A 13243-nucleotide genomic window follows, 5' to 3' on the forward strand; every position below is an offset into this window, starting at 1 on the left:
TTCATCACCAGATATGCTCCAGATCCAAGTTGCTAAATCAACCTTGTACATTATTTGAGGGGATTAAGTGAATTCTTACAGGGAAAGTACTGCAAAAGGTATATAGAACAAGAGATCCCCAATTAATGGTAGTTTAAAAAAATAAAGGAAAAGAAAATGTAACTTCTTTAGGCAACTGGCAATTGCTTGAATTCCGTTTAGTCCATTTTCTGGTTTTATTTCCTCTCTGTTTTTCCCATACTTGCTCTCCTGCTGGATGGTGCCTAGGTGTCCATGTGATGGGCACCAAATACCTGCTCCTGACCTCCACTTCTGCCTCTCGCCAGCTTGGAACTCTTGGATTAAAGTCATTTGACTTTGTACTCAGTTACTTTATCTGTTTGATGAATGCAGCAACTACCTCAGAGGGTAATTAGAGGAATTTAATTAATTCATGTCTATGGGCATGTGGTTTAAACTAGATGTGTTACTGCTTCCCAGAAAATCTTTGATGCTTTTTTGTGGAATTTCCATAAAATCTTAACATTGTCTTCACATTACCAGCACCTCAAACTAACTCTAGCTTTTCTTTAACAGAAGTTTTTTTTTTAAAACATTGTTTGTTCATTTCTGTGTAGTGCCTATTAAAGAAAATTCAACTTCATAACCTCGGCTTGCACGCTAATCTTCAAAATGCCATAGCTATTTCTTTAATCTGATGAAGCTCCTTACATAACATGTCTGTCTTTTCTGATCAGAAATGACATTCTTTTTTTTTTTTTTAATTTTTTTATTTTTTATTGACTTTGTAATAATATTACATTAAAAATATATATGTGAGGTCCCATTCAACCCCACCCCCCCACCCCCCCTCTCCCCCCCCCCACAACACTCGTTCCCATCATCATGACACATCCATTGGATTTGGTAAGTACATCTTTGGGCACCTCTGCACCTCATATACATTGGTTCACATCATGGCCCATACTCTCCTCTATTCCATCATGTAGGCCCTGTGAGGATTTACAATGTCCGGTGATTACCTTTGAAGCACCATCCAGGGCAGCTCCATGTCCCGAAGACGCCTCCACCTCTCATCTCTTCCTGCCTTTCCCCATACCCTTTGTCCATTATGTCCACTTTTCCCAATCCAATGCCACCTCTTCTATGTGGACACTGGATTGGTTGTGTCCATTGCACCTTTATGTCAAGAGGAGGCTCAGATTCCACCTGGATGCTGGATGCAATCCTCCCATTTTCAGTTGTAATCACTCTAGGCTCCATGGTGTGGTGGTTGTCCTTCTTCACCTCCATCTTAGCTGAGTGTGGTAAGTCCAATAAATCAGATTGTAGGTGCTGGAGTCTGTTGAGGCTCAGGATCTGGCTATCACATTGTCAGTCCAGAGATTCAAATCCCCTAAATATATCTTAAACCCCAACATTAACTGCACCTCCAGCACATTAGCATGAAAGTCTTATGAAGGGAGATCCCATCTGAGTCCAGATTCATCACACATAAACACCACAGAAATGACATTCTTAACATCAGTAGATTCTTAGTCTTTTCTGATAGGAAATATTTTTGAGGGTGTATAATCACCTATGGGGTTATGCTTGTCAATACATTTTTTCCTGCAAAAATAAATCAGAAATCCTATCAAAATAGCATTATGAAAGAATCCTTTTTCCTTGGTATGCTCCATGAAGTGGCTATCCTTGAGGCTTCTGAGAATTTTTGTTTGGATAGAGAGTGTATATTTAATTTGTGTGTAGGTCATCTTTCCAACTAGCTAATTTTGTAATTTTCATGGCCATAGCAAGAAAAATTGGTTGTGATCTAGATCAACCTTTTCCTTATCATGTCTGCATTGCCTTTCTTTTACCTTGATTGACCTCTTCTTCTTTCTAGATTCTGTGAATTTCACCATAAACCCTCTTTATTCCCCTTTTCCACCCGTATACATGTCTACCCATGCCAAGAAAGAGGAACATCCTTCTAAAGTTCCCTTTCATTTCTGGACAGTGAGTAAATGGAATCATCATTCTCCCATTTTGAAAATATATATGGACCCCTCACAATTCATTCATTCTTTCTCCATTCATTCATTTATTCATCATTCATCTGACATATACTAAGTCATAGACACTGCTGGAAATTGTGACTAGAAAGACAAACAAGCCCTGGTACTGACTCATGGATTTCACCCTACCATAGGAGGGACAGTAAATGAAAGGGGCATGTGGCCAGGGCCTTAAGGGAGTTAAAAACAAAGGCTTTGGGAGGCCAACAGGTGGAGGTTGGTAAAGGACCACATTATGCCTTCCTATCCAGGCACAAGGTCATGTATCCCAAGTATGACAAGAGTTGGTGTTGGGGTCTTAGTTTGCCAGGGCTGCTATGACAGATACCACTCTGTGAGTTGACTTAAAGAATAAGCATCTATTGTCACATGGTTTCAGAGGCAAGATGTCCAAAATCAAGGCATCAGCAAGGTTATTCTTTCTTTCAGGGTTGGTAGCATTCTGATGGTAGCAGTCCTCTGTCTCATGGTTATGCCCTTGGTTTCCTCCTGTGTGCTACCATTGTTTAAGTCAACCCATAGAGTGATATTTGTCATAGCAGCTGTGGCAAACTAAAACCCCAACTCCAACTCTTGTCATATTTGCAAATGGGTTTAAGCCAATGGGAATAAGGATTAGGATTAAGAATATGTTTTTCATTGGGGAACATATTTTATCTGCCACAGATGGTGTGGCTGGCACTACCTTTTCCCCTTCTGGAGAGGATAAGATAAAGGGCTGGTACCATTATTCCCCCCACATGGTTTGGGGTTGGATTGAGCCTTGTCATTGTGGACTCAGGGTGCTGCCAAGCCAAGTATTGAGGTACAATAGGAAAGAGTAGTTTATTAACCTGGGGCCAGGGTCTCAGGTATTTTCTCAGTTTCCTAGAATGAAGGCAGTTAAACATTTGCTGAGAATCTATGCCCATGGGTTTAGGTATTTTATGTACTTTATCCTATTTAGTCTTTATGGTAAAATTTTCACATAAATATTATCCCCCTATAGATGAACAAACTGATACTGATAGAGGTTAAGTAACATCCCCAAGATCCCACAACTAGTGAAAAGCAGAGCTTGGAATTCAAACCCAAACTATATTGTCTCTTTAGAAAGTGAACTCTAATTCTAATAAAATATGCACAAAGGAATTAATATCATAGTAAAATACAGTACTTGTAATTCTGACCATGAGTATTTTAAGCCAGTTTGACTGACAGGAACACTACTTCCAGGAAAGTGCTGCCAAGATGCAACCCTATTTGGCCTTAATTCAAGTCATGCAGTGCTACCTTATGTGGTTGCATGGGCTGTGAGTGTTGCCACTAGAGTTGTACAGTGTACAGCCTGTACAACCTTAGCTGGTAGCTATTGTAGGCCCAATTTCCAATTACATATTTCTGCAGACTGTGCTTCCACTGGTGTTTATTATTATATCGAAGTCTTTTTTTTTTTTTTATTTGAAAAGGTAGACATATTTGAAGGGGTTGGACAGGGGCATGAAGTAGGAAGCAGACTATTTTAGCACAAGTTGATCAAGATTTCTATTTCAAGAATAGTTCACTTAAATCACTGCCGGCTTCTTAACTGCTGTCCTTTGTGAAAATGTTCACACAACTAACTGCACCTACTGGCAATGAAGATTTTCCCCAGCCAACCCAGGAATCACTGGGGAGTGATTTCAAGGAGGAAAGTGTCCTTTTGTTTCATTAGGCACGTGAGACACTAGATGGTAGAGCTCCCTCTAAAAGTAGCATACCCTCAGGAACATGTCCTTTGGGAAGGGGTTTGCCTCTCTGTCCAAATCATGAGCATCCTTGTCCTCAGTTCCTGACTCCAGGCCATCATCTCCTTCTTGGACTGACACAGTAAGCTCTGGTAGCCTCTTCTCCACCCATATAGACCTGGACCATGTTTTCTTCCATGCCTTAAACCCTTCAGTGTCAGTGTCTTCCTTAGACTCACAGGATAAAGTACCCCTATGGTCTGACCTCTGAGCCCCCGGCCATTCTATAGTCTTTCCCCCTTCCTTTCTTTCCCTCCCAGACAAAAACAGAGAACTTCTTGCAGTTCCCTACAACACAGTGGGCAGCTTCCTGCTTCAGGGCCTGTGCTCATTCCTATCACTCTGCTCTTAACCACTGTCTTCCCCTAAATGTGCCTGTTGCCCACCCATGAATATGAAGCCATGCCATAGATGCCTTGCTATAGTATATGCCCTGGTCAGTCTTCTGTCATGTCACCTGTAAGATGACTTCATGGCTCATATCAGTGTGGGTCTGTTCCAGGGAATAGGGATCAAGTCTTAGTGGGGAGCATCAAGTGTTTGGGCACATCTTCCTTTGGTTTCTAGAAGGAAAAGAGTACACATAGTACTTTATCTATCTCTTACAAGGTCTTTAATCTTTCTCAAAACTCAGGAAGCAAAGAGAGAAAGTCTCTAACTGAACTGAGATTCTGATTGATGACAAACTGTATTTCCCAGTAGTGTTCTAAGTGTCCCTCCTGGAAAAGACTGGGATTTAATGAATCACTGGGTCCACATTATGGAAGCTAGGTTCTCACTGAGAAAGGGGCACAGAAATATGGACTGGGTGAGGCAAGAAAGAACCCTGTGGGGTGGATTGGGTATCACTGTGAACTCAAGATTTCTATAATCTGTACATACTTATGTGTGTAATGTGTGAATATGTATACGTATATATGTATATGCATGTATCTGCATGCATATATTGTTCTATCCAATGAAAGAGTCAAGAAACAAAGATAACTCTCTAGTATGGGTACACCTAAACATCTCTATTACCATTGCCCACTTAAAAGAGCCACACACTTAGGGAAATTGGTGAGCCTAGAAAATGTTAGGCCAGAAGGTGTAAGGAACTGCTAAAAAACAAAAATAATGTCACAAGGACACAGGAACCAGCTTGAGGGCTCATACTGACCAAATCTGGGACAATTTGAGCACCAGAATAATAAAGTGCAGTATGAAGTATAAAGAATTAGGGAGGGAGGACTTACTGAGTCCATACTCATAATAGAGAGATGGATGTTTAGAAAAGGAGACACTTGCTTGCTGAATGCCAGATGCCAGTAGTAAATGTGGAGGGAGTGCTGGAGCAGGAAAAGTCAGCATTTTGCCACTATTATAGTAAAGATTGGATCAGAAAAGAATTATTAATGGATACTCAATCTCAGTAGATATGAGGAATAGATTGCATAGTAGGTGTAAGCGAAAAGTAGTAATTACACTATGGAATAATCAAACAACTCTTTGACGGAGATCAAAATTAACATCACCATTAAAGGGCAGACAAACAACATGGGCCTCCAGATGTGATATTCTGAGAAGGACACACCTCATTTATGTGGTGTTCTGGCCAGGAATGCATAACTTGAATCTAATCATGAGGAACCCTCAGAAAAATTCTCTGTTTAAAAAGCAGAGGGAGAGGGGACTGTACCTTTCAGAAGTATCGCTGTCATAAGAGACAAAGAAAAGCTAGAGACATATTCCAGATTAAAGGAGGCTAAAGAGACACAGCAACTAAATGCAGTACCTGGTCCTAGACTGGATCTTCTACCCTAAAGGTCATTACTGAATCAGTTGACAAATTAGAATATGGATGGTAGATTAAAGAATTGTAACAATGTTAAATTTAGTAAAATTAGTAATAGTAATGGTGCTGTGGTTATGTAAGAGAATGTCCCCATTCTTAGAAAATATATACTGAAGTATTGGGGTTAAAAGCCCATGACATATGCATCTTACCCTCAGATGGTTCAGGGGATTTTTCTATATATCCATCGACATGTATACACACACACACACACACACATTAATAGAGACAGAGAATATGTAAAAAAAAAAAGCACATGGTAAAATGTTAACAATAGTTGAATGTGGATAAGGAGTTAAAGGGTATATGGATTTTGTTTGTCCTATTTATATTCTTGCAACTTTTTTGTAAGTTTGAATTTAGTCCCCAATAAAAAGTTAAATTAAAAATATCTTGGCCAAATCAGTGATTGTTTTCTAAATAAATTTTTCTTTTATTTCCTTTCCTTCCCTTTCTTCGGTCTCTGTCCCCTTCTTTTAGAAGTCCAAAGTTTGTGAGAAGGCCATCTCCATGGGTCAGACGGTCATCACGAAGCATCGGAACACCCGGTATTATAGCTGCAGAGTGATCGCTGTGACATCACAGACCTTCTACGAGGTCATGTTTGATGATGGCTCCTTCAGCAGAGACACATTTCCTGAGGATATCGTGGTGAGTAGGTTTCCTTGGGTGCCTGCTACCCAGTTTACTTTTTGTAGAACTAAACAGGCTGAATCCTTCAAGAATGTTTCTTTTGACCTTTTGAATGGTTCCTTTCACTTGATATTCAAGTTTGCTTTTTTTTCACACCAGAGAAGTATGGTTTTCAGGAAGCTCCCTAGCTGTTGTCATTCTAAATAGCGTCCAGGTGTGCTTAGACTAGTCTCCCCAAGTTCTTTTCATTAAATGAGAAATGTATTTGGCCAGGAAAAGTAAAATGGAAATCCATCCATTATTTTCTTTTACCAAGTGTTAACATTTTTTAATTCCTTTATGACTTCTTTATGCTTTATGAAGAATATGGTTTTTATTAATCTGACCAACCAGTGTGTTTAAATCTGTGGATGTCACACATGGGAGTAACAAAAATCACAAGGAAAAGGGCCATGGCATTTACTGAGTTTCTTACCCAGGGCCCCGACCATGACCGTGTGCGTGTGTGTGTACCCTCCTTCCTTTGTCCCCATAATGAATACCTTTGGGTTTATTCAGAGGAACTAGTGAATCTGTCTCAGGGGCAATGATTTATTTCATCTCAGGCATTGCTTTTTTAGCAGGATATTGCATAAGAAGAGTAGTCTCCACAGAAGATTGTTTGAAACTGAGATCAAGTCACATAACCGAAATCAGAGTTAGTCTGGTGGCCATTGTTATACCTTTGCCATGAAAAGGAATGTCAGTTTGGGGAGCCAGATCTCAGTAATGTGCTTGTAACCTCCTCCTTGTCCTAGGTCTCTGCTGATGGTTTGCTTTTCTTTGTATTTGGAAAGACATTGCTTAAAAACTTTTTAATAGTAATATGTTTTAGGTACAATTGAAATTTAATGTAACTTTATGAGATTCTTCATAAATACTTACGGGATTTTGGTCTCCTGGGGCTGAAGAAACAGTGATGCAGCCATATGCTTACTTCTCTATACCCTTAAGAGGAACAAGTTTGTAAGCAGAGGTGACCTTATTTTAAAGATTTTAAAGAAATGAATTTAAACAAATTAAAAATCCCAGAGCTTGCTCATACACCAAAACATAAATTGTCTATCTTTGCCAAATTCTAGCTGGAGCCTCAGTTTTCTGTGTTGCTACTGCCATTCATATGTAGCAGCCCTCACTCCACATTCACTGAGCACCTACTATGTGCCAAGCATCCCACTGGGGATTGGGAATCATAATGAGAAAGAAAATGTCATCTCTCCACAGTCTAGAAGGGGAGGCAGCTTGGTAAATGGGTGATTTCCATACAGTGGTTAAAAAAAACAGATGTAATGTACTGTGGAGGCCCAGGAATTGCAGTCTATACCTTTTGGGTTTGGAAGACTGCAATAAGAGAATTCGAGGTTAATCTATTAACTGATTTACTGGTATTTACCATGTGCCACTTACTACTCCATAGCTTGACCTGTGTATACTCAGCACATTATCATATCCTCACAAACCTACATGCTAAGCACTATTATTTTCCACATTTTGCTGAGAAAACTGAGGCACAGAATGGTAAATACTTTTGCAAGGTGACATTCAGCTAGTAGGTACCAGAAATAGCATTTAGTCCTACACAGTCCCACTCCAGAACCTATCCTCTTGACCTCTGGGAAGAAAGGACATTTAAAGCAGTAAGAGAAGGGATATGCAAGGGCAAGAAAGGCAAGAAAATATACAGGAGAGTGAGACCCCTGGATTTTCACTATCCCTGCCAGAGTACATACCTGTTTCAGAACTAACCCTCTTTTGTGTGAACTGTGAATACTGAGCCAGCAAAAGAAAGAAAATCCCTTTGTTGGTGAGTGTGGTGGTGGTGGGGAAAAAAACTTCTGAGAATGAATCCCAAACCCTGAGCAAGGGTTAAAAAGGCAAAATTGTTAGGTCTATATGTGTGACACTGTTTAATAAATCCTCAATTCTCTGTCACATCTCAAGCCTCTGCACACCCAGTCAGTGTGAAGTTTTCCTGCAGTGTCTTCAGCTTGTACATTGGAAAATAATGCCTGTGACCTAGCACTTTTCTGAAATTCTTCCCTTTGACACCTTCCATTTCTTCTCTTTCTGAACCCCAAACCAGATATGATTAAGTATGCCTGAATGTTGTGAGAAGGACCTAGGCTCTAACATTTAGAAGATTGTTCAGGAACACCTGGGCATTCAAATCAAGAAGAATGAAAAAGCAAAATTCTTTACCACTCAGTTAGCTGTTACTTAGTATATTTGATAAGGATTTGAGGTTTAGCAGCCTGTGTCTGTCTGTGTGCATGTGTATCGGCACATGTGTGTGTCAAGTCCCATCTATAGTCTTGGAGGGCATTGCACACACAGTGGGTGAGTTGACATAGATTGGAGAGGCAGCATCTGCCTAATGTGTAATGATCATTACTCAAGGAAAAAAATCTCTTATCTTCTGTAGGCAGATCTTTTCTCAGTTACCCAACCATTCTTTCCTTCAATACTTCCTGCCACTCCGTCCCAATCTCTTATATTTTTGGATGCTTGTTCCAGGTCTCTTATACCAAGGAGGAATATCTCAATGAAGTTGTGTTTTCAAATTTCATGTACTTTCTAACCATTTGTTTAGCTGCTATGGTCTCTTCCTTCATACTTTGGTGCTGATAAGGCTTCCCAGGTCACTTCTTTGGTGACTCTTTAGGCATAGTTTTTCCTAAAAATTTATTTTCATATCTGTGCTGGGCACTGGATGTGTGCATATTAGAAGACTCTTTCCTTGAGGTGCAGCCATGTTGTTTTAGGAGGGTCTGACTCTGGAGCAGCCATGTTGTTTTAGGAGGGTCATAGCACTCTGCAGATCCACTTCATTAGTCATGTAGTTTGCCTTGGTCGTTATCTAGGTTCCTGATAGGGTAGTCATGGATTTTCTAAGCAAACTTTTAAAATGTAAAGGATTACCAATGATTGAAGCCTGTCTTCACTGAAATTAATGAAAGCTATATGATTAAATGCCTTTGTAGTATATCAGCCAGACTTGAATTTGAAAAACAGAAATTTTGATGTTATCTTTTAAGATATGATACATGTATATAGTTAAGTATATTATAAATGTATTCATATATATATATCTGTTACTTATGATATATGTGTGTTCACACACACTCACTGCACATGCACCATTATTTCTGATGTTATGTGAAAGTTTCTTGGGTGATGAGACACAAATAAAGATAATCAGCCGGCTGAGACTCCATGAAAGGTCAGTTTTAATGTATCAGAGAGCCTGGAGGAGGAGAGGGGTGAATAAGAGTAGGCTCCTGTGAGGGTCCATGGAGGAGGGGGGACAAAAGCACATTTGGGGCCTGGGCTTTTGCCTTTAAATTGTGACCGAGAGCTGTGGGGTGGGATTTTGCCGTAGATACTGGAGATTAGAGGATTCAAACTATATGACATGAAAAGCAGAAGTGGCAAGGGCTGTTTGGAGTAGCTGAGGGAGGCTTCTTATCCAGACCATACAGGAGGACCTGCCCTGCTGGTAAATTATGCCGCATGAAAGGGTAGAAGCAGCAGGGACCTTTCAGGAGAAGAAACTGCTCAGGCCTTTCTTATCCTAAGCCATATAGAGGTACAGGCCTTGCTAATCATGGTTATGTCCAGGGGAGGGCTACCTGGAGTGGTCACAGAAGAGTAACTTATGACTAGGCCAGGCAGGAAAACAAGACACCAAATATAATTTCTTTACTGTTGAAACCATATTCAATTGCTGATTGTCTCACTTCTGGTTTTGATGTTTACCTACATTGGAACTTTCCTCTGGGAGATAGGGACACTGTTCAGGACCCTAATAGGGAATTTCATCAGGAGATAAGAAAAATTTATCAGGTCTGGCTCTGTCTCAATATCATGCAGATTGTGGCAGAACAGCTATAATTGTTTGGAGGAAACACTAAATAAATTTCACATTTCTTAGAGAAATCTTCCATTTTCATTAGATAATATGCCTGTGGCATCTGAACCTGACGGTAGAACATGATTTTTTAGGGTCCTAAAACTCCCTAATCTATACAATGTGCATCTCAGGTGTGAGTACTGCTGGGAAGAGTTACTCGTCAAATGTAGTGTGATAGAGTGTTGCTGGCTATTGAGGAACTAGTTTCTCTAAGCTCTGTTTACTTGCTAATTTAGAACTGCTACAAGGAGAGAGCACAGCTTCAGTTTTTAACTATATAAATGGAGATATAGCTTTAAGATGTTATTTTAAAGTTCTTAAGTTTAGAATATCAAATTTAATCATCTGAAGCTATTTATATATGACATAAATATAATCCCTTATGAAGCCTGATACTTTATTAAAGGAAATTACCTTCCTTTATTTATAAAGTCATTGGTTACAAATCATTTTATAAACTTAACAAATGAGAAAATTTTGATGCAGGCTGACCTCTGCATATTTGAGAATAATTTTTTCAGCTACTAAAATGTCTGCATTAAGATTTGTGATGACAGAGAGTATTTGGAGCAGTAAGGAGTAACATTCTTTGGACTACCAGGAAATTTCTTTCCATACCTAGGTACTTTACTTCTGTGATGGTCAGAAAAATGTCCAAAATTTTCTCTGTATAATACACCTGCAGCATGAGTGTATCGGCCCAGTTAACACTCTGCATGCAATCTGTAGCTGTCAAGAGAAGTAATAAGATGTATTGCTACACGCCTCCATCTGTCAGTTTATGAAATTGCAACACCCGTTGATGAATTTTTTTGTCTCCCACTATTTCGCTGGGAATGAAAGTTGCCTGTCTGAAAGAACTCAGTGAGCCTAGAGATCCCAAGTTTCCCTCTTAGCATCAGCTAAAACCTGGGACCCTTCAGCCTGACCATGTTGACAGTAGAGCGACGATTACTTCCTTTAGTCTGAACTTAGAGCTCATTTTGAGGGAGAAGGATGGTGCAGTGTGAACCGTATTGTTTTAGAATAAGCACTTAACATTCACCACTGGGCATGAGATGAGAAACAGGACCCTTTAGAAATTTGACAGCAAGAGTCCATCACTGAAATTTCCATAAGGACTTGCTACATTTTTCAGGCCCTGTTGAAATGTGAAAGAAGCTGGAGAACTGTTCTCTTCAGGATTCTGTGGATGGACTGTCATGTACTTGTAGACTCCACAGTACAAATTGTGAGGTTCTTAGAGCTAACTTTTTTCTTACTTATAGGCAAATAGCTTAAACTTCAGAGCCTCAAATTTTTCTATTAAAAAGGAAGTAATAATTCCTACCTTCTAGGATTATTGAATGAGCTAAATGAACTAAATGCCTGGTGTATAGTAGGCCCCAGGCCAGATTTTTTAGGATATTAACTTCAGTCTGTAAAACTTTTTTCTTTTATTCCCTGCCCCATCAAGTTTATCTGACCTTTTCTAGTACTGATGAAATTTGGAGACAGAAGAGGACTTTGTACCTATTGTTAGGTTAAATGGGTGCCTGCATGCATGAGATTTTTGTTTCCTCTAGATGTGAGGTAGGCTCAGTATCTTTCAGATTTTGTAATAAAGAATATGGTCCCTGTCATTTACATTTGTATTTTTCAGAGAGTTCTTAAGTGTTATTTAACTTGCTTTTCATAACAAGCCCTGATCCAAAGTAAGTTCTTGCCTATTTCATTGGTGTGATACTTGCCAAGTCACAAAAGTTTTGATTTTACCTAGCTCACAAATCTAGGTGGTGACAAAATTGGGTCCAGAATGCAAGTCAGTCCCTTCTGCATTCCATTGCTCACTGTCTCTGTACTTTTTGGCACCTTTCCAGGAAGTCTTCTCTTTATGACTTAGTATAATTGTTGTAGAAGACTTTGTGCCTTCCCTGATACCAAAACATGGCATACTGTGGGCATATCCTGGGAAGCTGATGTTGTTCCGCATCCCACAAGTCCCCACTTGGCAAGCATAGGTGTATGGGACTCTGGTAGTCTGGAGGTAAAATAAAATATCTGAGTGGATTTGAAAGGTAAGAAAAAAGTTGTTCTCTATAATCCTGGGAAGCATTTTTGGACCCCTTTTTGCTCCTAGTTTTTAGATGCTCTGGGATTTTCAAGTCAGGTGGACCTGCAGACATTATGGTAGCGGACAGCAGGTTGACCCAGAGACTCCTCTTCATTGAGGCCATCTCAACCTTGGGAAGTCTTGCCCCATCCCAGTCTTTTGTGTATTTCTGCTCCACAATGATGCCCCTCTCTCCTGCCAGGCAATCCAGTTGTTCCTTAATCAATGGATATTTGCCAGAGAAGGCTCCAGAGACTTTTGTTTGCTCAAGGTTCTGCAGTTCGCCCACATGGCATTTAACTGCTCAAGAATGGTGCCCTTGCTTCTGTATCCTGAAAGCAGGGCTGGGAGCCTATGAGATAAAAGGCTTCACCTAATTCCAGTTGGTTTGTTCTTCCAAGGGAAGCTTTTATGCTCACCCAGTGTCTTCTTAGTGTCCTTTATCTCTTTAGCCATATTTCCTTCATCTCCTTGAATTGATTTAGCAGATTTGTTTGAACATCACTTATTAGTTGTCTCAAATTCAGTCTTCTCTCCAAAATTTTAATGTGTTCCTTTCATTGGGCCATATACTTCTGTTTCTTAGTACGGGTTCTAATTTTTTGCTGGTGTCTAGGCATCTACTTTTGTTCATGAGTTTATTCTGAAGGTCATTTTCCCTCTCTTGCCTAGAGTTTTATTGTTGATTGTCTCTGTGTTAAGGCTCTTCTTTGACTCTTGGTTGAACTTATTCTGGACCTTTAGAATTGCCCCTGTTTAACTGATCAGATTTTTTTCAACTCTTCTTCATCTGATTCTTATCCTGGATATGCAGTACAATTTTTTAAGATTGCAGTATTTGTGCAGTTGTTTCACCACTAGGTGCATTCTTCCTTTCCTCTGTTCCTTCTCATTTTGATCTGTTCTAGT

At 39.8% G+C, this 13243-nt stretch overlaps 1 protein-coding gene across 3 annotated transcripts in view; it reads left to right on the forward strand.

The window, feature by feature from the left end:
• Positions 1 to 13243, forward strand: part of KDM4C (lysine demethylase 4C) — a 518173-nt gene that overhangs the window by 460667 nt on the left and 44263 nt on the right. For all 3 annotated transcript variants that reach the window (XM_071216722.1, XM_058301838.2, XM_058301837.2), the window contains one exon: positions 6141 to 6311. In XM_071216722.1, the coding sequence (XP_071072823.1) occupies positions 6141 to 6311 (171 nt within the window). The remainder of the gene's footprint in view (positions 1 to 6140; positions 6312 to 13243) is intronic.

Source organism: Dasypus novemcinctus, chromosome 8 (assembly GCF_030445035.2).
Source record: "Dasypus novemcinctus isolate mDasNov1 chromosome 8, mDasNov1.1.hap2, whole genome shotgun sequence".
In the NCBI taxonomy this organism is placed as follows: domain Eukaryota; kingdom Metazoa; phylum Chordata; class Mammalia; order Cingulata; family Dasypodidae; genus Dasypus; species Dasypus novemcinctus.